The sequence below is a fragment of the Anopheles ziemanni genome, chromosome 3 (genome assembly GCF_943734765.1).
Source record: "Anopheles ziemanni chromosome 3, idAnoZiCoDA_A2_x.2, whole genome shotgun sequence".
Classification (NCBI taxonomy): Eukaryota; Metazoa; Arthropoda; class Insecta; order Diptera; family Culicidae; genus Anopheles; species Anopheles ziemanni.
The window spans coordinates 85,699,971-85,726,243 of NC_080706.1; the positions used below are offsets into that span (position 1 = coordinate 85,699,971).

At 43.0% G+C, this 26,273-nt stretch overlaps 4 protein-coding genes across 4 annotated transcripts; all 4 read right to left on the reverse strand.

Moving 5' to 3' along the window:
- Nucleotides 1-7,198: 7,198 nt before the first annotated feature.
- On the reverse strand, nucleotides 7,199-9,050 carry LOC131285692 (uncharacterized). The gene is made up of 3 exons (XM_058314548.1): nucleotides 7,658-9,050; nucleotides 7,414-7,466; nucleotides 7,199-7,339 (listed from the first exon to the last, which is right to left on the reverse strand). The coding sequence occupies exons 1-3, from the start codon at nucleotides 9,048-9,050 to the stop codon at nucleotides 7,313-7,315; spliced, it is 1,473 nt and encodes a 490-aa protein (XP_058170531.1). The 3' UTR covers nucleotides 7,199-7,312.
- Nucleotides 9,051-9,983: 933 nt separating this feature from the next.
- LOC131285693 (phospholipase A1 member A-like) lies at nucleotides 9,984-11,203 on the reverse strand. Its single transcript, XM_058314549.1, has 3 exons — nucleotides 10,950-11,203; nucleotides 10,275-10,882; nucleotides 9,984-10,210 (listed from the first exon to the last, which is right to left on the reverse strand). Exons 1-3 carry the CDS (start codon nucleotides 11,201-11,203, stop codon nucleotides 9,984-9,986), a joined length of 1,089 nt encoding a protein of 362 aa, XP_058170532.1.
- A 2,239-nt stretch (nucleotides 11,204-13,442) lies between these two features.
- On the reverse strand, nucleotides 13,443-14,455 carry LOC131287315 (protein YIPF5 homolog). Its single transcript, XM_058316354.1, has one exon. It carries the CDS (start codon nucleotides 14,307-14,309, stop codon nucleotides 13,455-13,457), a length of 855 nt encoding a protein of 284 aa, XP_058172337.1. The 5' UTR covers nucleotides 14,310-14,455; the 3' UTR covers nucleotides 13,443-13,454.
- A 521-nt stretch (nucleotides 14,456-14,976) lies between these two features.
- Nucleotides 14,977-17,468, reverse strand: LOC131286441 (U3 small nucleolar RNA-associated protein 25 homolog). The gene has a single exon (XM_058315388.1). The coding sequence runs from the start codon at nucleotides 17,436-17,438 to the stop codon at nucleotides 15,009-15,011; it is 2,430 nt and encodes an 809-aa protein (XP_058171371.1). The 5' UTR covers nucleotides 17,439-17,468; the 3' UTR covers nucleotides 14,977-15,008.
- Nucleotides 17,469-26,273: the final 8,805 nt, after the last annotated feature.

Sequence of the window (26,273 nt, forward strand, 5' to 3'; positions counted from 1 at the left end):
AGAAAACAGTCTACCTGTTTTCCGGCAAAAACGACCGGAGGATCACGCAAAGCCAGAAGCAGAAAATATTATAGCAAGCATCGACTTACAAAACGATTCAAAGTCTGTAGCCGTAAATCCCGTCAGCTCATTTCCACTTGCTTTCAGTGATGTTGAGCGTAGCACCAAAAGTGATCCAGTACTACAACAAGTTTACTCGTACGTTCGAGATGGATGGCCTGCAAAAGTATCGTTTGGTGCAGAAATAAGGCGATACAGTGACAGGAAGGATGCATTATCAACGGTGGAAGGTTGCCTTTTGTTCGGGGAGAGATTGGTCATCCCTGAAACCCTGCGCACGCGATGCTTGGAGCAACTTCATCATGGTCATCCCGGCATTCAACGCATGAAGGCGATCGCACGGAGCTTCCTTTACTGGCCATCTATAGACGACGACATCGTGGATTACGTTGCATCCTGTGAGCCATGCGCAGCGGCATCCAAGGCTCCTCCACGGGTGGACCCCATTCCATGGCCACAACCATCAGGTCCCTGGTCCAGAGTGCACGTGGACTATGCCGGTCCAATAGAAGGTTTTTGGTATCTGGTGGTAGTGGACGCGCTGTCCAAATGGCCGGAGATCATCAAAACCTCGAGCACGACGTCTTCAGCAACGATAGCAATACTGCGTAGTCTTTTCGCTCGTTTTGGGATGCCATCAACGTTGGTGAGTGATAACGGACCGCAATTCACCAGTGAATCGTTTCAGGAATTCTGCAGCCGAAACGGCATCCAGCAAGTCACATCGCCACCTTTCCATCCTCAGTCGAATGGTCAGGCTGAGCGATTCGTCGACACCTTCAAAAGGGCTTTGAAGAAGGGTCAAATGGATGGATCCTCATCAGACGAGGCGCTGGACAATTTTCTGCAGACCTACAGAACGACTCCTCACCCGCTCCTGGACCAAAGGAAGGCGCCCGCCGAAGTTATGTTCAGTCGACAGCCGAGGGTTGCGCTCGACTTACTGCGGCCGCCGACGGCTCATCAGTCACAGCAGAGCGAAAGTCGTAGAAGTTTCCACGAAGGTGATAAGGTTCTGGCAAAATACTTCTCAGGAAACTCAACATGGATTCCGGGGACCATTATTCGAAGATGTGGACGTGTGCTGTACGAGGTAGCAACGGAAAATGGGCGTACCATTAGGCGGCACGTAAATCAGCTACGAAAGCGAAACCTTCGTAGCCCGTCGCAGTTGGGTCAGCAAGCAACGTCCCCTCATCTGCCCTACGACATAGTGATGGGCGACTGGGGAGCGCCTACGGAACAGATACCGAGCAGTTCCTTCATCGGCCCGGCGGCTCCTGACCCGGCGGATCCGATTCCGCCGCCTGCACCATCCACAGCTGTCTCGCAAGCGCCACTACGTCAGCCGTCATGCGGACCTTCGGAAGCAGCTCCGAGTGTTTCGACTCAGCCGCTAACGGTGCCACGAAAGTCTTCTAGGCAAAGAAGACTTCCTCGTTGGCTTAACGATTATCGGAAATAAAAGGGGGAGATGTTGTGGAGACGCAGCTTCATCATCCACTGGAAGCTGCAACGCACGCAGCCATCCTTCCACTCGCCGCTATCGGTATCCGATAGCGGACGAGGTGAACAACAGGATGGCCGCTTCGCTTCCCGACCGTCCTAGCGAGAGGACGCGTATCGTCTCCCGGGAGCTGCCTCGTCCGTACCGTATTCGTCCGTACCGTATTTGTCCATCCTTCACGCGCAACCCGTTTTAAAGTGTAATTGTCTAATCGTTAATTTATAGATAATAAAATACTTTTTAATGTAACATAAGACACAACAGTGGTAACAACCGAACAAAACAGCAAAAGGCCCAGACGCGAACCCCAAACACCACAAAACACCAATAAAAAAAACGCATAAGCAACACAACCAAAGGGCCTCAGACCCTTTAATCAATTAAAGGACTCTAGAAGGCACGGGAAAGAGCGACGAACCTCGGTTTTCGGTTAGCTTCAGCGTTTTTTGTGCAAAAAAACTCTGTAAGCAAAATACCGAAGCAACATGGGAAGGTTTACCATCCTCCAAAGTAATATAACCAGCCTGCCCAAAAACAAGGACGAGCTTCAACGCATTTTATCAGCACAGGACATATCAATCGCATGCATCATGGAGACATGGACAAGTGAAGAGAAAAGAAAACCATCGATACCAAATTATAACCTTGTTTACACACACCGCGAGGACGGATACGGAGGTACATGTATATGCGTTAAAAAGGGGATAAGGTTCGTCACAAAAACGGTCACTGATATTTGCCACGAAATACAGTATACAATCATTGAAACTATCAAACCGAAATTAAAAATATACTCAGTCTATGCGGCACCTTCAACAACAATACACAACTTCGAGAAATTACTAGACATAATAATGCAAGACAATCAGAGAAAGACAATAATAACAGCGGACCTCAACTGTCACCACACGGCGTGGGGAAACCCTTGGGATGATAGGAAAGGCAAAACCTTAATGGAAAAAATTAATGACACAAACTTCCATATCCTACATAACTACGAGGCCACACATATATCAACCGACATAGCTAGGAGAAACACAGCAATAGATTTAACCATCATCACCGAGGATCTAATATGGCAAAGCACGAGGAGGGTCAGCGACCACCACATGGGCTCATCGTGCCACAAAACCATTTTTACGGAGCTTAACGAAATACAAATTGCCCAGGAAAAAATACGTATTAACCAAAGCAAACTATATAAAGAAATTGGAAACTTCTCACCGCAACAAAACGCGACCGCTGGTTTAATTTTCAACAAACTAAACAATATTCTTAAACAATGCAAGTACAAAACGAAACACAAACCAAAGATCTGGTGGAATGTGCACACAGAAAAGGCCTGGAACGATAAGAACAAAGCAAGAAGAATCCTGAGCAACAATAAAACACTAGAAAACGAAATATCAGCAAAAAGAGCCGCAGCAAAATTCCAAATAGAGAAAAAGAAATATAAAACTTCCAAATATGAAGAAGCTATTGGCAAAATCGACGCAGACACAACGACCAAAAAGCTATGGAACATGATACGAAACCTGGAAGGAGTTACACTAAAAAAAACAGAGGATAACATAATCCACAACGACCCAGAAGCTGCCAAGACATTTCTAAATACGCACTTCAAAAAAAACCGCAAGGGGAACAAGCACCCATATCAAGGAATAATTGCAGAAAATATTCTCAACAAAAAAAAGTGGCTAACCATTTTAAACAGGAAGAAAAACACAGCACCAGGTGAAGATAAAATTACATATGGAATGTTGCGAAGCCTAAACAACAAAGCTCAAGAAATACTGATAAAAGAGGCAAACCACATGTGGAAAAGAGGTGTCCTTAAAAAGAAGCTAAAAAACATTAAAGTTGTAGCAATACCTAAACCTGGCAAAGACCCCAGTAACCCGACTAACTACAGACCAATATCGCTGATCCCGACAATTACCAAAGTGATTAACACAGCAGCTTTAGAAATGCTTAACAACACATGTGCACAAAACAACATTATACCAGAAACATCAATGGGGTTCCAAAAACACAAATCAATCAATCAAGCTGTGAACTACATTACAACAGAAATCGCGAAGAACAAATCACGCCGCAAACTAACGGGTATAATGTTTATCGATCTAACTAACGCATATAACAATGTATGTACTGACAAACTCATAGAGATCATGGAAGTCAACGGAATGCCAATGGAACTCACCAGATGGGTAGCTGCACTACTAAACAATAGAACCATAACTATAACGGTCTGCGAGAAAAAGATTAACAAACTAATATCCGACGGACTTCCTCAGGGAGACGTACTCTCCCCAGCACTTTTTAACATATATACAAAACAGCTACACAAAAAAATAAACAAAAACGGGAAAATAAACCTAATCCAATATGCCGACGATTTCTGCATCATCGAAACGGGAGACAACTTATCAGACCTACAAGGAAAACTACAACAAATAACAAACACCTTTATCGAGGAAATCGAACACCTGGAGCTGAGTATTAACGCTGAAAAAACTAAATATATGCTATTCGGACCAAAAAGCAAAAACCAAAGCCTAAACATAAACATACAAGACAAGCAAATCGAAAAAGTAACAGCCATAAAATACCTAGGAGCCTGGATTGACGGAAAGCTTAACTTTCAAAAACACGTACAAGAAATCACCAACAAAGCACAAAAAAGACTCCACGCCCTAAAACTGATAGCAAATAACAAAAACCATTTAAACCCAAAGAAAACCATAACAGTACATAAGGCAATAATCAGAGGGACCCTAGACCATGGGGCATCATATTACAACAATTGCACGAAAAAACAAAAAGAAATTATAACCCGAGTCATAAACCAGTCCCTCAGGAGAGTATCTGGCTGTACCAAATCTACGCCCATAAATACACTAATGGCCTTGACGGGCGAAACTCCAACAGAGATTAGAGCACATTTCATAACCGCCAAAGAAATTTTTAAAAACATGATGCACTCCAAACTGATCGCAAAACAACTAAGGGACACTGATCTAAACACAAATCGGAAGACGCTATTCATAGGAAAAGTGTACAGAGAGCACATCAACATCATTAACAACCTAGCCGGGATCGTTTCAAATGATTTAGAAAAAAGCACACCCATTCGGAACGAAATAGAAGGATTAAAGAAAGGCGACCATTTACAACAAGAACTAATGAAAAGAATAATATTGGAAGAAACAACCAGCGCAGAAAAAAATCACACGACAATCTACACAGATGGTAGCAAGTCAACAGAAGGGAGCGGCATTGGAATCTTCATGAAAAGCCCAAATCGAACAAACCAACACTACGCTTTCAACATAGAAAACGAGGCCCCAATTTCAACAATCGAATTGATCGCAATAGAAAAATCGCTGGAACTAGCAATAACACAAAACATCTGGAGACCAACCATATACACGGACAGCAAAACAGCATGCCAAATATTACTAAATGCCAAAGAGGAACTATACCTTCAAGATAGATGCCACAGTATTCTCAAAAAATGTGAGCAGATTGAAGCGCAGATAAGATGGATCCCGAGCCATATAGGGATTGCCGGGAATGAAAAGGCAGACACACTAGCCAAAGAAGGAATAACAGCTCCTAACAAAATAACAAACAAGTACAGCTACGAGGATGCTACACATATCGCCAAAATACACATGATACAAAAAGCCAAAGACTGGTACAGAACAACCTGTGCAAACAAAGGGAAAAAATTCGAAAGATTTCAACCAGATTTCGACATCAAGCCATGGTACCACGGCCTACCACTTACAGCACACGAAATCAAAATATCAAACCGTATCTTGGCAGGACATGACCCGGTTGACGACAAATGTCAGTTCACCCTGATTTTGGGTCCCCGCATCCAAAAATTTGTACTTCTCCCCCCCTTAACTCTATGATTAGAAATGAGAATGTGTGCGTTGGTCGTTTTCTTAGGGAGAGAAAAGGTGCGAATGCGTCCTATGTATATTCTATCCTTTGCAACCATGCAACACCAAACTATCGCCAAATGCTTACTGTGTCGTTATACGCGTATACGCACGTCCTTACGTACGAATAGTATTTGAGATATGTGAGTGTGTTTCTTGATGGAGCGACCACAGCATCATGTATTTGCGCATTCTGGTCATAGCAATCTCAGAGTGCAGGCGCAAGTGCATTGAGCATCAAGTGTTATGATCGTGCCATTAATACTGCTGAGGTAAGAACAAACTAATAAACTTATGAAAATGATGGAAATCTAGGTACTTTAAATCAGTAACATTCTAACTTTTTTTTACTTTTAGGAATGAAAAGCAAAGCTAAAGAATGCGTCGAATGGCGCATGAACTGGATTGCATATGCAGTTAAGAATTGGATCTTTCTGGGACGACAAGCCCACTGCAGAGGCCGGATCTCTACACTGGTAAGTCAGAAAACAGTGTGATTGCAAATATCCGAATAATAAACATCCGATGACTTAATTCTCAAAAAGCAAATGTTTTGATTTCACCGCAGCATTCTGCGGGTAGAAGAAAATATCACATTCGTAGAATATACCATACACACACACACCTACACGCGAGCTAGTCTCACCCACACCACCAAGCAAACCAATGCAAATGTGTGCGGCAATACATGGGCGATCCGTCAAATTTTGACTTGCTGGGAGGTTGCTGGGACTCTTGCTGGAAGTACATGACAGCAGCAGAAAATTTGAATTTCTGTCAACCGGGGATACTTCAAATTACTGGCTAGCAAAAATGAACATCATACCTGAAGGGAATTGCGCCATCTGCCAAACCCCAGAAACAGCGGAACATCTGATTTTCTACTGCAAAAAATATGAATCAGAAAGAGCAAATAACAAATACTGCACATTCGATAGACTGGCAAGACACTGGAAGGATAAGTCCGGAGAAACTATAAAAGGAATAATCAACTTCATGGATAGTAATAACATAAAAATCTAATGCAGGATGCATGAAACCTTTTTCGGAACACTACTCAAACAGAGCACAATTCAAACGGGCGAGCGCTGAATCTTTCCAATAGCTTGTATAAACATAGACAGACACAATATACACAACCAAGCGATATGACTCTACTGTCAAAGCTTTCAAAGAGCAAGTAAGCCTCTGAATGTGAAAGGGTGACCTGTCACAGGAGGATACAATCTAGCTCGCAAAACCGAAGAAGAAGAAGAAGCCTCCCAAAAAAAAAAATATTGGTAGGTTATGAGGAGTCCATGCCTACCAAAAATACACTTGGCAAGGTTCTTTTTGGTAGGCATGTACACCTTTCGTAGGAAAGTGCAGCAAGGTTCTCCTTGGGTACGCTTTGCTAAAATACTGCCAACATGGACCAATCTCTAGCTCTCATTTCGAGCCTTTTCTGCGAAGGTTCGCATCGGTAAAAAATGATTTGCAGAAGTTGGATTGTTTTACACGTTTATATCAATCCATTTTAAACGGGTGACGTAGGAACGTGTTATCGGATAACTTACTCGTTCTCCTTTTTCTTGGCGTAACGACCGCCTTCGTGGGCCGATTCCCAGGCGTTCGTGGGCCGACCCGCTATCTACTATTGCATTAATCTTACAAACTTGTAATTATGTACAAATGAGTTGTTTATTCCTTTTCGACGACTTCAAACTTATTACCAAATTTCCATTTATTTTAGTTCCTATCGCGCCTCCAGTATCCAGCCTTCCAGGCATTTAATTACCATTCCTAGCAGTCATTATACGAATGTGCTCTCTTGTTCAGCCTGTAATTTTTAAAGATAAATGAAATGTATCATCACAAAAAAAAATTGCTTGGAGACAATTTTAAAATATTTACCATCATTAATAATGCGCCGGTATCCGATTTAGTTTGCCTGATCCTCTTCAAAGCTGTGAAATAGTAAGCAATGAGACAATCACGATGAAATTTTACAAATGTTTTACACGCATTCGATTAAATTATCAAAACTTTCTCAATCTGACAGAATTTTGCTGATTAATATCTGTACATCGTAGAACCATTAAAATAACTGATTGTGTTTAATGAATAATGAATTTTAACCAGTTTGTCAACTACATACCGGTATTATTCGGACTTCGACCTCCCGTCTTTTGATGGCAAGATCCTCTCAGCTCCGGATTTTGCTGTAACCTCTGCCTGGCAAGACTCAATGTTTTCCTCACCATTTCTTTAACCACATCGGTCGGCACTTGTCGACCAACCACTCGCTGCAACAACGTTTGGATACGTGTTAAACTGCGAAATGGGATTTTCTGTACCTGTTTCTTAGCACCGGTCCAGCTACATCTTGTCAATAGTTGACGACTTATGAGGAAATCCAATGAACGCGCAATAGTAGCACGTGGCTTGCAGTTTGCCGTCTCTCTCTTAAGCCTAGCAAACATGCGACCGGCAAACAAAGTATCTGTGCCAAGTTTTGCTTCGAATTCCTCAAGCTGACTATGCGTATTAATCTTTTCCCAATTCTCTTCCGTCGTTATCGGCCGGTCGATGGACATTTGCAACGACTCGCGTAGCTTGCAATTCTCCCGACTTAACATGGTTATTTCATTTTCAATACGTGCGAGACGATAGGCGACATTGGCTACCACATCTGGCGGAAGGGATGATGCAGGGCATGACACAGGGGAGGAAATTACTAGTGGAACCGATGCAGAAGGAACTGAAACACTGGGAATGGAATACGATGAGGCTTGAACGGGAACCGTATCAAAAACCAAGGGATCGGGCGAGTTGCAAGATGAAATTTCAGGTGAAGAGGGAGCATCAAGCTCAGCTAAACTTATCACTGTCTTCTTAGCAACTGGTGTGGTGGAAATTATGGAATTTGAAGTAGGCTGGACTGGATAAGTATCAATAGCCAATGGATCGGGCTCAGATGTTGAAACTGCAGCTGAACGAGGTGCTTCGAGTTTAGTCAAGCTCGTCACCTTGGAAACTACTGGTGTAGCACATGTGAACTTCGACTGAGAGGGTTGCGTTGTCAGAGAAATATCTTCAGAGCAGCTTGTTGTAACTTTTTCCTTATTCGTAACAACACCGACGGTAACTTGTGGTAGCCGTCTTCGCCAATCTTCCAAATCTGTTGCCAGTATCCTGTTGACAGAATTTCTTCTCTCAAACATCTGCTGACACTGCTTCTCATGTTTCATCAAGATTGTTTCATTCTGGTATAACAGGGAGCAATAATTGCACCGTAGAAGTAATATTATGTTCTGCGATGTGTTTCCGGCGACGGATGAAATAGATTGGGCACTTTTTATCGTCTTTTTGGCTACACCTTTGGCTCGCATTTTACTAGATGTTTGTTGTCTCATCGATGTTCGTCTCGATATAGCGGCATTTGCAGAAGTATCAAGAGTGTTATCATTTATGAGTGGATCCTCCGTACTATCGTGCTCACTAGCAACGTCAAACTTTTCTTCATCACTCTCTATGCAGTAATACTCCATTCTTTTATCGGTTTAGCATGACTTGGTTTGTGTAGTCGAAATTACGTGCTTAAATGGAAAACGTTAGAAAAGTTGGAAAAGTGTATAGTGAAGTCCTGTGAGCTTATATTGGCATACCTTTCCCAACACACGGAAAATCCTCTGGGTACGACAGCGTCCTAGTTTGCTTTCTCGAACGTATTTTTACAAATTATTAGTTAATTCAATGGAATACGGCCTTCCTTCTTTGTTGTGTTAATAAACATTCTGTTTACGATGTTCTGTTGTCAAATATAAGAGCAACCGGGTGAAAATTCTAGGCGTATGGTTTTAAATTGACCGTTTATGTAGACGACGTTTGGAAGTCATGATGGTAATAGCCGTCTTACGGTCATGCCTCTCGTACAGGGGAGGGTTCGGTCTATTTGGGACTACTGCACCACTGATCTATAATGGCTTACCACCGATCTATAATATTACCGTCTTTCGGTCACAGTAACTCTCTTTTGAGAGAGCCCTTGTCCCTCTGAGGATGTCGTGCCACATAAAAAACCTGATCATCGCATATTCTACTTAAATACACATAACGTGTTCCGTCACGTGGTTTTTTGTCTTTACCCTCCATCTCTTAAGGGATAAAACCAGAATGGAAAATAGTTGAACCAGGACGGTCATCACTTTATGGTTTTTTTCAATGTTTTTACGTAGGAAAATTTTATAGTAAATTGTACTTTGAGAAGACTAAGAAATAAATCGCTTCCTTACTCGTACAAATACTCAAAACAATCGATTTTTTTACCTTTGTTTAAACACAGAACATAGAAAATAATTAAAACCACATAACCTTCGCAGCACTTAAAAAACTACATATATAACATTATATTAGGTGCACTCCTAACGGTGACGGGATGATTTGCACAAACACATGATAGTGACTAGAACGTCCTATGGTTCTTACATGGCTGAAGGATTCAACAGGAAAGGTGTTTGGCAGGATGTTTCGATGTAGAAGTTACCAGCGTCAGTTCCATCACCGGTAACACGTGGTGCCTTCCTTATGTCACAAAGCCCCGCTAAAAATTCCTTGTAGTTCCGGCACCTGGTGGCCATGAGAGCGGTAGATGGGTCGAAGGTAGCTTTAAACACTTTTACCGCAAAATAGTGACTGCACAGTTCCGTTACTACAAAGAGAAACGAATAGAATTATCGGGTCGGGTTGTTCAACACAATGCTACCGTGACTTACAGAGATTGTTGACACCAAATGTTCTGGTAAAACAGGCACAGTAGGGCTGCGGATGGAGTCCTCCGTTGATGTAAATGTTCTGATGTCCCAACGGTGTGCTTGACCCTAGCTGACCAAGCGACGTGTACCAAACCTGCACCCACCGGGCATCGGATCTGTCGAGGGTGCAACGTTTCGTTTGCTGCTTCGGTCCGGTGGTAAAAAATGGTCCCATCGGATCCAATCCAATAATTGTGCCTAGGTGTCCTTCCAGGATAGCTCCAACATGGCCCGCCAGATGTGCCGTCACACCTTCACCCACCAGCGAGACCATTCGCGGCGGAATACCAATGGCGCTTAGGCTTTGAACAAACCCAGCTACATAGGTTGCAATCCTGGGTGAAACCTCTTCCATAAATGGTTCCAGTTCGATGTTTGTTAGTGGCTCGAAATCGATTAAACAGTAGTTGTTATTCGTCATTGCCAGCGAAAGCTGGGCAACCTCCTTGGCAAACTGAGATCTGTCTTGCAACCAACCATGTATGAACAGGACCGTGGATCGGTTATGCTCGAGGATTTCCCCAAAATGTCCAAGATCATTGAGGGTGTAACGAAACTTTTCAGATTTTCTTTAAAAAACAAGATAAAACAATCAGTGTTCCCAAACGCCTGGCGGTTAAGACATATGATCCTCACCTGTTAAAACACCAAATGGTAACATCCTCGCCGATAGGGCGCCATTCCGACAATGGTTGCAGAGAACAATTATATGCTCCAATGTTGTGCCTCCAAGCATTCGATAATTGTTCGACGGAGTAAATTTCCCTCTGGTCCAACGAGGGTAGGTCGAATGATTTCACATTTGACAAAAGTATTTGAAAAACCAAAAGTGCGATGCAAAGAATTTCAACACGGCTCGTAGAGAAATAAACTATTCTGTCTATCGTCATGGTAAAACGATGTATGAAAGAGCAACTCTCATCATGTCGGGCTTATAACTTAATTGTAACTCCAAGCGCGGTAGGTGTCGGTTATGACACAGTTTGGGGCACATTGAAACGTTTTTTTTTAAGTTCTGGCAGTACACACAGCGAAATCGTCATTCGTAGCGCAAACATGATGCAATAAGGCTGTTAGATTATTTTTTGTAATGATGTAACAATGCAGAAGTACAACAAGTACACGTTTATTATGATTTTTCAGCTAAAAGGTACACAAAACGAATGTTCTTCAGAATAACAAAAAACAACTTGGAAATCAATTACATAAAAGTTATAAAACTATGTCAGCTAAAATTTCATATAGCTCCTGGAAAGATTTCTTAATTTTTTTTGCCTCTTTTTGGATTAAACTTCACACCAAACAAATTCTTAGATTAAATAGGGTTGAGTTTCATATTTTAAATATGCCTGTTTGCAACCGACCATATCCGTTTGATGTAACCGCAGGTCTACACGGCGTTGCAACTTTCCTGCGACCGGGGTTTCCGGTCTGGCAACATATTAATCATCGCATAATTGTAAAGAGGCCTCTTAGTTGTTACGACTACTAGTAGAGTTTCATATAGCAAGCAAATGGACTTATAGGACTTATTAAAAGAAGAATAATCTTCTCCGGGGTCCGCGACAGCCGAGCGGTAGCGCCGGTAAGAAAATCGGCCCATGAGCGCCGGGGCTTCACCACCTCGACGGCGTGGGTTCGAATCCCAACCGAGACCGGACACTCCCCTGTACGAGAGGACTGACTATCCACGTACAACAGGGAAACAAGTCTCGTAAGCCCTTAACGGGGCAGGCATGACCAAGTGGTCGTTACGCCAAGAAGAAGAAGAATCTTCTCCGACAGCCGTGAGGGTCCGCGACAGCCGTGCGGCAGGGTCGGTTTGAAAAATCGACCTATGAACGCCAGGGCTCACCACTTCGACGGCGGGGGTTCGAATCCCAACCGAGACTGGACCCTCCCCTGTACGAGAGGACTTACTATCCACGTACACATAGGGTAAAAAGTCTCGTAAGCCCTTAACGGGGCAGGCATGGCCAACAAGGTCGTTACGCCAAGAAGAAGAAGAATCTTCTAAATTGTTCTCGAATTGCATTAAAACTTAAAAATTGGAATAAAACCAACTCATTGAGCGGGGTTAAAAAAATGAAGTTATAAAAAATAAAAGTAACGAAAATATCTTGAATTAAAAGGTCTAACAAATAGATCTAGTTGAACCTACCTAAATAGACACATTTTTTCATCCCTACACTTTCAACATGGTTTCCCCAGATGTTTTCTTATACTCACCTAGAACGTGACACATTGGTCAACGGGAAACTGTGATAATTGCCAAGGCGCTGTTTTCATGTGGGTGGAGGTGTTGAAGAGGGCCCAAGAAAATACTGGAGGAGAAAGCCTCTAGTCTATTCCCGTTTTGAGGGTAATATTCGAGATACTTTGGAGCACATCAGTCGCCCGCGAACAGTGTGGTATCATTTATGGTTAAACATTGTGCCACAAATTATGGTTACAGGAAAACGTTATTACACAATTTGAAAAAGGAGGAAGGGTTTTTTTACCAACGACTTTTTCCCTAGCTAGTTAGATTGGTGTTAAGTAAGCCGTTTAAAATTATTGCCCTGATTGGCTGACGGCATGGCGAGTATTTACTGGTAAATACTACGATCACATGTTTGTTTCAGTTGTAAAAACAATTTTAACGTGTTAGTTAAAATATTAGCTTGAATAGAAATTTAAAAAGATTATGCAATTGTCCATAGTAATGGAAAATAATGAACAAGTTATGTTCGAGAATTATGTATACATATAAACATTTTTATTTGCAGGAAGGATCATTCTCAATTAAGTTAGGTGTTACAATGTTTCATTTCCAGGATATTTTAAATTTAAAAAATGTTACTCGTGCATTGCAGATGGCATGCAGTATTCGATACATCAAATAAAGGAATATTTTAAATGATTCGCAATACCTTCATCCTTATTAAATTCACTTCAAATAATTCGGTATGATTTGTAGTGTCGTAGGAGTTCCACAAGGATGGTTCCAACTGCTCAGTGGATTTACATTGACTGTGGCAACAGGATTTTTAGAAAATTTCCTTCACGACTACTAATTTCACGTAATGTTTTTTCGCTCAACGCTAAACTGTAATCGATGTTTAATAATTTACATTCAGCCCGGCGTGTCGAAAACTGCTTTTAGAAAAGCACTAACAAAGAAAATATTGCGTACAGTAGTGCACTCGGGTATGCTATCAAATACCGCTGATGTGGATCACCCGTCATTAGACAGAACATCTTGCTAGAGCTCATCGTCGCGAGAAAAATCGCTGCGCCGGCAATCGCCATGCCGTATGCATTGTTCAACGTCACAAATACGCCCACGATCGATAGGCCAACGATTGGGAGCATACTGTAGCCTAGTACGCTAGCGACGGCCGAGACCGTCACTTTCGAATCGGCCACATTGCACATCAGAGAAATTAGGCAGAACATAACCATCACGGAAATGAGCGACAGTCCGTAGATATATCCAAACTGGGCCCGGCTGCCCGATACAGACAGGCAAGCGGCAAGTGTGAGACAGAACGTTATTGGCCCAGCCAGATCTGTTTCTGTAACGTCGACAAGTGCTGCGGACGCCTTGAATGGGTTCAACACAGCGAGTGATTTTTCCATGATTCGTTTTGGATCAATTTCCAGCTCCTCCAGCAGTGGTGGTTCGTCGAACTCGGTAGGATCGACATCCATGCCACTGTTGGGTACACCGTCGGCACCGTGCATCGATTCACCATAGTGTGTGGACATCATCGTCGGAGTGAAGATCGATGGACCCTGATGGAAGGAGGATTGCTGTTGCATCGCGCCGAACGGAGCACCTTGGCCAGGGTCAGGATATTGCGACGCCGGATACATGTTGCTCGAGTAGAAACTGTTGTTTTGGTCGAACGTTTGGAAGTCCAGTATCTGCGATTTGTCGGTGAAGCCATCGTACGCTTCCTGCGGCTGACTGTTCTGGTTCATCCAGTACTGATCGTTGTATTGATCGCCCATGGTGCTGGTTATATAATCCGGAAAATTAACTAATCGTTTGATTTACTACACTCCTACGAACACTGATAACTTACTTCCAACTATGATAAATGCGTTTAGCAATGGGAAAAGAATTTATAAAATCTGTAGTCGTGCCGCCACGAAACTTGACGTTCCTCTGTTTCGACTGAATGTTGTGAGTTGTCAGCTGTCAAAATAATGTAAGCAAAGTAGTGTTGGGTCGAGAGCGAAGATCATCTCTTCTCTCTTCTAAATGATTACTCATACGCGTGGAGCTGGAGGTAGCTCTTTAACACCTTGTTGACGGGAGACGAAGATCTTCGTCTGTTTTTGACTCAACGTTGAGGACGGAAAGACGGACATGTACGTTGCACGCATACCATTGCATAGTCGAGCATACGGGTTTTTGGTTCGTTTCGTCGTATCCGTTTCGATCGGTCGTTCGTTACCGGAGCGGCTGGCCCCGGTGACAGCAGCTAGTTTTGGGGAAAAAACGCCCGTCAACAAAGTGTTAATAAGCAACATTTGGTTGAATGAGTGCAACACGTGTAAATAGTGCAGGTCCAAACGGAAACGCAACGTGTTTTATTTAAAAATTACGCAAAGGAAGTAAGAATTGTAATTTAAAGTATCGAGAAATAACAATTATATATTGATTAATGTAATCGTTAACAATTTACACTTTATTGGACGATGTATTCATTTGTGATCGGTCGTAAAGCGATAAACCGATCTTGGAGCTTGTATGATGGAGCTCGCTCGCTGTGTTCCCAAAATTTCTGATAAATAGTACGAATCAAACATAGTGTACAGCACAGTAACGGTCATCGTACTCGGGTCGACACCGTCCTTTCGGTTCTGGTTCTCATTTGCCATGAGATTTACCATCTCTGGGTAGAAATTGGGGAACACCGGTGGCCCATACATAACCAAATGCCGGATACCCTTTATTCGATGGCGTCGATAAAAATGTGACCGCTCGGAATAGAGCAGGAAATGTTTGCTTCCATGGTAGAACATGTCCCGGGCACGAGCGATCTTTGCGTCGGTCGTGTACTCGCAGATCTGGGTGAAACTTATCTCTTCCTTCTTGAAGTAGTTACGCAAGCGCACGAAATCGAAATAGCTTGGCACGTAAATGAGGCAGCGTGCCATGGTGACATTTCTGGCCTGTGGTAGAATGACGTTCACAAAGTGTGCAAATCGGGCATTGCTCTGGGACTCTAACGTTGTCGTCTCAATGCGCTGGAAACTTTGAGGAACTTTAACGACCACATGCTTGATGCTTCCCGTAGGCACGTGATTGATGGAACGGATTTTTCCACGATAATTTTTAAAGTGCTTGTTAAACAGCCACCGGAACTCGGGCAGCTCAACCGAGGAGAGCAGAATTGTCTGTCGATAAAACTTAGACCAGCCGTTCAGGAACCATTCACGAACCCTAGAAAATTCTGTATGCTCTGCGCTCTGCGGTTGATGATGCAGGTGTTCCATAACATGCAACACATGATCCCAGTTTTGAGCAAGACATATTTCTGCCTGATCGATGATGAGCAGTTCGATGCTGGAGAGGAAATCATAATCCCGATGTTCCTCTCCCTTCGCGCCAATGGTCATTCGTAGACCGAGTGGAGAAGCCAAGATTAAATCAGACGAATAGTACCGCGTGTAGAGTTTCATGGATGATCGGTTGAAAGAAATGCCAATACGGAAATTATCGTCAATGTTTCCGGTAAACGTTTGCTCGTAATCCTCTGGTTTTCGGTTGATCTGAGGAAACTGTAACGTGTTTCCACCTCCATACTCCTCAGCAAATCTCTTGTAGTTTATCACGGCTTTCGGGTCATCGCCGGCAAACAGCTGTTTCAGTAGGTTGACGATTTGTAGCGCCGACTCTCGAAACGGCACAATGATGAGCACCTTCGGCCGCACGAATCCTTGGTCCCGATACTCCATGGTAGGTTCTGGAGCGACAACGGGTACATTTTTCTTACGCCCTTTAGCTTTTTTGCTAACCTGGCTCGACGCAGCCAGTTTTATGTTGTGGTGCTGAATTTTGGTCACCGCTTTTACAATATGATTCAGGCTATGAAGGCAGTACACGAAGCGTAATTTATCAGCATTTTCAAAACTTCGTCTCGCATAAAATAAATCCTGATAGTTGTTGATGGCGGCAAACATTTCCCGCTGCATCGAATCAATTTCTTCCGGGATGTTACGAGCGATTTTGTCTTTTACATGAAGCGCTGACCAATTGGTGGATTCTTCTTTCGGCAGAACTGGATATTCACCTGGTTTAGCGTACATTTCTTTCTGTAAAATGTGTTTTGTTTCGGCCACCGTTTTAACACACTTCGGCAGTTCAACGTGTACATTTCCTAAAGTACCAAATGGCATTACTTTGCGCTCTACGACTGGCGGTTCCGCTGCCAATGATTCCAACATTGAAGGACTTATGTTGAAGGCTGTATGCTTCATGTAAGGATCGGTAGTTTTCGCAGGACTTTGATCTTCTTCCTCGGAAGATATTGCGCTATCGTTTTCGTCCGGTGGGGCATCATCATCGTCGCTCTCTCCACTATCTTCAGTGACGCTTTCTCCGTTGTCTTCTGTACCACTTACTCCACCGTTTTCAACATCGCTGTTCGGTTCCTCTTCTGTATCTGTTGGTGCTGCGTCAGCATCACTATAAAACTCGCCATCGTCACTTTGAGCGTCGTCGACGTCACTGTTTTCCACATCCGTTTGTTCGTCTTCACCATCCTCTTCTTCCACCTCGGAATCGTCCTCGTCACTTTCGCTGTAGTCGCTGTTCACCTTATTGCCGCCTTGATTGAAAGTTTCAGCAAGATCTTCCAGCGTACCGATGGCGTCAGACTCCTCTTCGCCATCGGAATCGCTGGAAAAAATCTCCTCTGCCCTGGTAGATACGCTCCGATACTTCCTTTCTGCTTCGATCTGGCGTTTTTGAGCCTCCACTGCTTCCTGACCACGTTCCAAATGCTTGAGGTTCTTCTTAAACCGTGAGGGTGGGGGACGACTGGTTTGTTCCTTTTTAATTTTTTTCTTCATAGCCTGGCTTCGGGGCTGGCCTTTGCCATTCTTGAACGGAAAACGACGTTTAACCATAGTTTTGTGCTCAATTTAACATTCACTACGATACGATATACAAACACCGGATGGATCGTGCAACTTATTTGGCCGGCGAATCAAAACAAACATGCAAACACGTTGTTTGTAAGCGAATGACAGTTACACAGCCATAGTATTTTCACCGGGAAGCCATTCGAGTAGTGCGCGAAAAGTACACGAGTGCATTCGAGCAGTTAAACAGCTGATCACATCTTATTAGTGTTGGGAAAATCAAATCCCTGCAGACGTCGAACCTTTCGATTCAAATCCGTTCTTAGATCCGGATCTCCGAATCCGAATCCAAATCCGTCATATCATGTGAGCACAAATAATTGTAATATCAATTAATATTAAAAAAAAACACATGGTTTTTTTAAAAGTATTATCTATCAATCCAAAGAATCGTATAATATATATATTCGATTCTTGAAACATGATTTGTGAATCTGAATTAAACTTACGACAATTTCACCAATGTGGCAGAAAACGTTTAATAGTAGGAATTTTTTACATTACAAATCGCTTTGAAATCAATACGTGCCATTATGAAACGATTGGCAAATGAGGGTGATAAATGTCAGTAAAGTACAAATTTCGACAATGTGTCGGTGTGGGTCGCGTAAAACGAAACGAAATGATGACCATGGTGGATTTCTTCTTTTTTGGGTGACGAATGTGTCGGGCCAGCCATTTGTGCTGCAGAGTTGGTTTGCATCTGTTTTTTTTAATTTTATCATGCATCATGTATCCTGGTGGAAAGGGTGTGTCTGGATCATGGCATTGGATTGATGTTTTATTTAAACGGTTTTAACCGCCTGCTTGGCGATAGCCTGCGTTTAAAAAATATACTACAAATGCAACCGGCTGGGATGGTTTGAGCGATTTTCATCCATCATTTACTCGTCGACCGTATCGCATTGCATGGCAGGATGGAAAAATGTTCATCACTCCACCACAATCACTCTACCCCAAGGTCACCGAGATCTGTAGCACCAAGGGGAAAAAGGTTGAAAAAACTCTCAAGCCCCAACCAACGGACTGAAGCTAAAACAATAAATTGATTAAAACAATGGGCAGCTTTTATTTCATTGCAAAGGGGTGGTTTTCGCTTCGCGTGTCACAACAAAGTTATCGCATCGTTTGGTGGTAAGGATTGCAATTGTGTATGAGTATGCGAATGGGTGTGTGGGTATATGTGTTTATTTTTCATATGATTGTTCGACGGCGTAGTTTACAGTATCCGAGTAACTTTTCCGAGTGGATTGAATCAACAGTCCTTCTACCAAATAGTGGGTAGGTGTGTGGTCAAACTTTACGCTGCGATAACAGTATTACCAAATTCAAACAAAGTTTGAATATTCTTTTTTCCGATTTTGAAACAGAAAACCGTTGAAAGTATTCAATTTTGTAACAATAATAAATTGATATATTTGTCAAATTTCCATTAAATCGTTATTGAAGTCAACACGTCTAGTGTATTTTAAAAAGATTTTTCGTTTTCTTCACTGATTTTAGTGTAAGTTAACAGTGATCTTGAATATTTAACGACGTACTTGAAGTGATCTTGAATATTTAACTTTTAGTAACGAAATTTTTCATATAAATGATGACGCTGGCCCTTCTTCGATCAGTGGATGAAAAACCTTCGGAACAAAAAAAAAAAAACCAAACCCATCCAGGAAGGATCCGATGCCATCGCACAAACCGAAGGGTTCACCATTCCCTGTACATGCATACAGATGTCGAATGGTATTGTGTTAATAATTTAATCTAATATTCCATTTGAGTGCACGCGCGTATCTCCATATTCGAATCTGACGGTTGGCGAGAAGTTTCTGGGAATGGGAATAGGAATGGAAGAGATAAAAATGCCTAGTGTGGGACATCCTCATCCATGACGATGCACGCGAACTGCTTGATTACCGCTAAAGGATTAAGGCATCCATCGGGCCGTGAACACCGGGCCGGGCACCGAGGCTAGCGTAGCTCCATGGCGATGGATGAAAGTTTTTCGCGAGTTTTTACCACCGCACGTTAACATCCTTCTGGCATTGCACGAATGATTTCCCGGTTCAGTTCAGAGGATGTGGTGCCAGTTTTTTTTTTTTGCCCGTTGATACGTGCGTCCACCAGCATTCTCATGCGCATCAACTTTCCTGCCCGATAAGAGCGAAGGGTTCGCTCACAAATTTTGTTCATTGTTGTTTCCCACACGGAGCCTTGAGGCTGCGAGATTTGATTGCCTGGAAAAGGCTATCGGAAAGAAAATGGAGCCCAAAAAAACGAACCCATCACGGAATCCTGAATTCAGGGAAACTGCTGGCGGGTGGCCAGGATTGACTTGGAATCAGCATACGCTGGATCTAATGGTCGCTGGATGGTCAAGTGCGCTCGCGATCCGGCCAATAATTGAACGCAGAATGTCTACGCGGGATGCATCGGGTTTTAGTTTATCGGTGGACGAATTAAAAAAAAAAACCAATGGAAAACTACAGACCGGAAAAACTCAACCCATCGTTGTATTGGTGCAGTTGCACGCCCGTTCGCTCTCCGGTCGATGTTGATTGGCCATTTTGTAAAGGGATTTATTTGTTAAACCCACGGTGCAGCCTGCACCCATCGGGAAAGCAGAGGGTCTCAAATTTCCGCTTTTGTTTTGTGTGCGGCCGGATTTGTTTTCCCGAGCCGGATATTTGAGGGTATTATGATTGGGAGCGCGGAAACGATAAACTTCTCGACGCTGGCCCATACAAAAGGTAAACAACACTTTGAAAAAAGCGAAAAAATGGCTGGGCGTCTCGACGATCCAAAACGACGCCACCTGCGTGTCGAGACGATGCGCGGATACGAAACGACGCGCGTCGTTATCGTCGAGCAGTTTCAAGCACCTCCTGGTCGATGGATCTCTATAGACCGTATGTGTCCGAAGCATATGTGGGTTCTATGGATCTTGGTATTTACCAAGAACATGATAATTCAGGATGCACTTTTCATATCAACGTTGTGTTTAGACAAGTCACTTTGATTTATTTAGCCATTTAGCCATAGTATAAAACACACCAATAACTCGATCGTTTTGAAAATGGATTAAAAATCAAAGTGCTCGAAACTTGTTAAAAACTATATATTTATATACCTTGAAATACTTGTATAAATACCCAGGTTGCTATTCGAGCAAATATGCGGAAACTTTCGAGCAATAACGCGGAACTGGATCATAATACCCTCAATTGTTAGTTTGCTGTGTGCGATTACTTTTTGTTGCATACACACCGCTAATGGAATAAAAGCGATTAATATAAAAATAGTCAACATACGACCGTACGTTGTGAGGGTTTTTATAATCGATTGAATCGATAGATCGAGGGAGATTTTTGTATACACATATTTTTATGACCCCTTGTAATGGACGGTGCTGGGAAAATGTCCGGAATGTTAACGAGTCTGATGTTTGTGCTCTTTTTCTTTATTTAGCAATTGATAGAACTAGACTAAATTGACAAGCATTTTTTAAATTTTCTTTTGTATTGCATTGGCAAATAAAACGTAGCACAAGAGCCAGGTTAGATTGATTTTTTTAATTAATATATTTTTTCAAATAGGATAAGCTTTGATGTTGCTTCTAGAACAACACTTTATGTGCAAATGAAGATGAAGCTTAATTAGTTGTTTTTTTCAATACGTATTGGATGATCTGTTACAAAAATATCACTTCGTTACACACTCCTATGTCAAATATACTTGATGTTTTTCGTGTGTATAACGTGTCGTTAAACAACACACCTGTTTATTTGACTTGGTTTGCTAAAAACAGGTTGTTGCCAAAGTATATCCAGGTATACTATTTATCATAATTTTTACTATAATATCTCTAAATTCGGAACAAAATATCGCTGTTTTTAATCAGTTAACAACCCTTTGTAGGGCAAAAAGGTTAGTACTGGATATAATTAAGTTAAACGTTTTCGTAAATATCATCCATTACATATTATTGAGTCTCCAAAATGAAGTACGATATCTTTACAAATTATGTTACAGTTTTGTCGATATAAGAATGATTTTCGCATTCAACTCCATTCAATATTTATCGAATTTTATTTGCTCGAATTACAAAATAAATGTTTCGTGGAACTCTTCTTCTTTTTACAATTTACTACAAAGTGGTAAAATAATGTGTTCAAGAGTAGCAAGCGAAGCGCGTAGCAATAGTAGATAAAGTATGAGAAAAAAAGGGAAAACGCAAAAATAAAAGTTTCACCAAAGAGAAATGGTTCCACCGTATCGGTTAGGCAGCTAAATAAATGAATGCACGTTCCCGCAGTTCGGCCGGTCGCGTCAGAACCGGAAGCCACACACACACACACACACTTTCTCCTGCTCTCGGGCGCCCACTTCCGGTTCTGTAAAGGACGATCCACACTGGCTTACCATATGTTTCAAATTGGCAGCGCTTTATATTTTCTTCCCGGCCCGTTCTATTCCCGGGACGTGTTCCGTTCTTTCCCGTTCCGTGCTGGGCGGTGGAAGCGTTTGCGTTTCAATTTTCACACATCCTCCTGTGCTTTTCACGGTTTCCATCCTCCCCTGCCCGATCCGGGCCATGCCGGGTCGTACTTTACCGCACTCGCACACACACTTTGCTGGCCACATATTCATAAGTGTGGGCAGCGTGCTCGTTATGATAAATTGGTTGTGTCCGGAAGTTTTCCCACTTTCCACCAGTGGCAAAAATTTGGCCTGCTCCGCTTGGGTCGATTACGGCAGCCCGGTGCTCGATCTCGAGATCTTTTACGGCCACTGGTCGATGGATGATAAATAAGAGCATTTTGTACTGCGGTGCTTGAGCTAACACCATTACAGAAAAAAAGCAGTCGAATAAGAAAATCCCACTTGCCAATAGACTGTGGCTCGATCGTACGACGTGGTTCGATTATGTGTAGGATCTCGACCCACATGAAGTACGGTAAAGGACGTCCATTGGGAAACTCCATAAGGTTTAAGGTGTAGGTGGTAGTAAAAAAAAAAAAAACCCCTGAGGAAACAAAGTCAGCCAAGCAGCCGGTAGGTGAGCAATGACTGGTTAAAGGTTGCGATAAAAATGAGTTCAAGTCAATTTTTCACCAGCCCTTATCGGCAGCAGCTGGCAGCATTTCCGGCAGCTTCTTTCCAGCCGAACCATGGGTCAGTGTTTTTTTCAACCCCACCCAGCTGAGATAAAGATTCTTCCGGCATCTTCTTGTGCTTGCACATTGGATCTTAAATGACGGGCGGAAGAGGTTGCGCAATAATGATATAGATATTTCATCTTTTCGATTCTGCACCGAACCGAAAGAGTAGCTCCTTTTGGTTGATGGTGCGGAAAGCAGGGCGAGTTTGGGGTTGGTCGAATCGGTTTTCTCGAGCCATATCAATCAAAAAGCCCTCGATAGAAGATGCATATCTTACCGAAACATGGGTGTGTATGTGTGTGTGTTTGTTTGCAGGATTTAGCCTTATGTACAGCAGGATGGTGGCGATTGGTGGGAAAAATTTGTATTCAGAGTGATTTGCTTGATGGATTGGGATAGATGACTCGTCGGAGAGGGCGGTGGAAAGGGAGAGATGTTGGTACAGGGAATTTGGTCAGATTTGATACATAAATTAAACATTGTGCGACCTAGCTTTGGAGGAAATATTCTGTACAAATAAAGACGTCCGCATAATTTATGATCCAATGGTAACAATCACATTTTACTCGGAAATTTTAATGAAAGCTCAAATTCGCAGCACGTATTTTTATACAATGTTTTTTTTTAATAAAATGTCGTTCATTTTGTTGCTTTGCCCTAATAGGCTTGTAGCAGAGAACGATATAAAATATACCATATGAAATACTTAAAAAGAAATGGAATATGTATCGATTTGTATATTGAAGCTGTTGAAATTCTGGAAAGAGGGTTTATAGGAAAGATATGGGGAAACGGCAGGAATGATCTTACCTGGACAATATTTGGTAAACTTACGCTTAATAGAGATTAATACTTTTCCGTTCGATAATTGAGTTTTTTAAAACACAGTTCCCATTCCAAGAAATTGATTTGGCTTTTTAGCTTCAAATACAATTTTGCATTATTTACAAAGAATTTTCAGGCACGTATTATCCCCCCCCCCCCTCGTTTTTATATGCTTTACAACTAAATCAATGTTAGCAATTACTTTTATCCTACAATCAACAAGTTTTCTGGCGGACTCTTCGAAGTTTGATTTTATCAATTTTGTCTAATAATTCTTGTTGTATTCCTATGGATTCCTAATTCTTGTTGTATTGTAGTTTCCTATGGATTAACTATAAAACATGGTTCTTCTGTATCTCTGATCTGTAGGACCATCCTTTCATTACTTTTTATACGATACAGCAAGTTTTTGCATTAATTTCTATAGAACCTATTATTGTACTGGACTGAGATAAGTTTCCCTTTATTGTAAGACTTACCCCATTCTGATTTATTTATTACCATTGATAAGATTGATGTGTTCTATTAAATTTTCGTTTAATTTTAAATCTTACTTAAACGCAAACTCAAATTTAAGTGTAAATCTCTTAATAAAGTTCTTGAAGGTTCGGGCCCCTTGCGAGCTCGGGACCCCTCGCGGATGCTCAGTCCATGCACCGTTAAATCACTGACTGTGATTTTTTGCTAAAGAAAATGTTTAACTTGAAATGAAAACATTCCTTGTTAAGTTTAAACTGTTTGTTTCAATACACGGACAAGTGCCCGAACAAGATAGCCAGTTGATTTGTTATAGAAGCATGACTGCTGTCTTACTTTCTTTTTCTTTAGCATCCGACACGTGCATGGGTGCGCTTCCTTTCCGAAGAAAAAAACGCATTCTCTAATTGCCCTATCGGTGGACACGAAAAGCAGGCAGCAATTTCGGACTGCGTGTCAAACCTACCCTCCGATGGTGGTCGCCATCAGTTCACGGCTCCATTCGAAACACCAGTGTCCCCAAAATGGCAGTCTCAATTAGCGCGAGGCGCACCGGAAACCAAGGCGACAGTACTTGTCACACGTCGGTTTGCCGTCGTGAGACATTTCTTCGTTTTGTTTTTCGGTTTTTCTCTGTCTCTAGCCAAAGGGGGTTTGATTGATTTGCAGTGGCTGTTGTGCATCGGAACATTCGGACACCTGTGCTGGGAAATGGCCATCCGGTTAATTGCCTGCCAGGGTAAGTTTGTGTCGGTGGGTGCCTGCTCACCTGCGCCACCTCACATCCTAACGCCGCGGGCAGGTGAGTTCGATAATCGAATTTTTATTTCAATCCCACCACGCGGCTGCCAAAGCGTCAATCGAAGCTTCCTCACGGACCTCACGCTGGAGTGCGGGAGAAAAGTTTGCGCCTGCAAGCGGATAAAACAATCGCACCATATAACGAGCGGCATCTCCTTCGCCCCCTCCGGTCATGTTTGATTTGACTGTCATGGTTGCCGGTTCCCGACCCGGCACTTCCTCATCCTCGTTTGCGGCTGAGAAATGGGTCAACACGGCGCGTCAGAGTGAGTGATGGGGATGGCGGTCGCCGTGGCAAAGCGGCCTCCGAGCGGGCGGGCGATCGTGAAATTTATGATTCAAAAGTTAATTATAATTTCCAAAGACAGCACGCCCGGGACTGCGCTCGGGTTTATTGTTATTAGATTTACATTTCGGGGCCCTCTCCTGGCGCGAGGTCAAGACGTGCCGAGACGTGTGCGAGAGGATGGCCTCGTGGCCACCAATCGGAATGACTCGGTAGAAATCGCGGCACGGACGGGTCGAAATGAAAAGTGACGATCTCGGACGACGAGCGGGTCGCACCTGTGGGAGCGGTTTTGATTTATGCCAGACCGTGGTCTGCTGGCACTGGGTCAGCAGGACAAAGCACCTTGGCGACCCCTGCTGGTGGACCCGTGACCACGCCGGTAAGTCCAACGGCCAACCCCTGCGGTCAAGCAGGGTGAAATTTATCGATCAATCCAATGCGGCCGATCTGGCGGGTCGATCGACAAACAGCGCCTCCGCACAATGTTTGTGATCCAATTTTCTCGATCACTCACCCCGTGCTCGAGCCGGGGTGGGCTTTAACGGTCCACCGAAACCCGGGACCGGTGCCTTCCGTGACTTAATTTGATGCTCGCCGACGATTAAGACAGGCTACAGGGAAGGTCACTTTGGCCGTAAATTGAGCAATTTGCAATTCTACGCCTCCCTCTCCCAGTGTGCATTGCATCGGTGCTCGGCGTACACGGATTGCGTGCGGCTGCCGGATTGGCATTTTTTAATTGGTTAACCATTCGGCCTCCCTCCCGATGAGGACGCCGGGCGAGGAAGATGAGCCCGGGCAACGCCCGCCTTGCGTGATATCGTCTTAATCTTCGTTTTCGTTTGTCGCATGTGTTCTACTTTGCCTAATGGTGGGCGACCGGAGTGGTACCAACGGATTGGGTCGCACGATTCGACGGCCTATTGCCTCGGCCGTTTCGACCATGTCTCGGACCAAACGTGGGCTACAGTCGGATGTCCACTTAAGTTTAAACGCATGCTCGGCAATGAAATAAACATTCGATGAAAGCTCTGCAATGGGATTCCGTGATCGCCATCACCAGTTCTCTCGTTGCTTTACACGCATGTTGTTCAAGTTTTAACGGAATTAAGTCATTAGCCGGCGAATGGGTGATTTTTTTCGGATTATCATTTTGCTACAATCAATGAAACATTTTTCAGATAAGTTCTAATGAAACAGCAGCCAGAAAACAAGTTTCATAAACATGTTCTGCACCTTGAATGATATTTAATTCGTTCGAATTGTCTTTGT

Excerpts from the sequence above, each read along its gene's own strand:
- LOC131285692 (XM_058314548.1), bottom strand. The coding sequence starts at position 9,050 with ATGGAGTATTACTGCATAGAGAGTGATGAAGAAAAGTTTGACGTTGCT. Across the intron at positions 7,467-7,657 it reads TCGAAGTCCGAATAATACCG|CTTTGAAGAGGATCAGGCAA; the intron begins GTATGTAGTTGA and ends ACTATTTCACAG. Across the intron at positions 7,340-7,413 it reads CCGGCGCATTATTAATGATG|GCTGAACAAGAGAGCACATT; the intron begins GTAAATATTTTA and ends TAAAAATTACAG.
- LOC131285693 (XM_058314549.1), bottom strand. The coding sequence starts at position 11,203 with ATGACGATAGACAGAATAGTTTATTTCTCTACGAGCCGTGTTGAAATT. Across the intron at positions 10,883-10,949 it reads ACCATTTGGTGTTTTAACAG|AAAATCTGAAAAGTTTCGTT; the intron begins GTGAGGATCATA and ends TGTTTTTTAAAG. Across the intron at positions 10,211-10,274 it reads ATTTGGTGTCAACAATCTCT|TAACGGAACTGTGCAGTCAC; the intron begins GTAAGTCACGGT and ends TTCTCTTTGTAG.
- LOC131287315 (XM_058316354.1), bottom strand. The coding sequence starts at position 14,309 with ATGGGCGATCAATACAACGATCAGTACTGGATGAACCAGAACAGTCAG.
- LOC131286441 (XM_058315388.1), bottom strand. The coding sequence starts at position 17,438 with ATGGTTAAACGTCGTTTTCCGTTCAAGAATGGCAAAGGCCAGCCCCGA.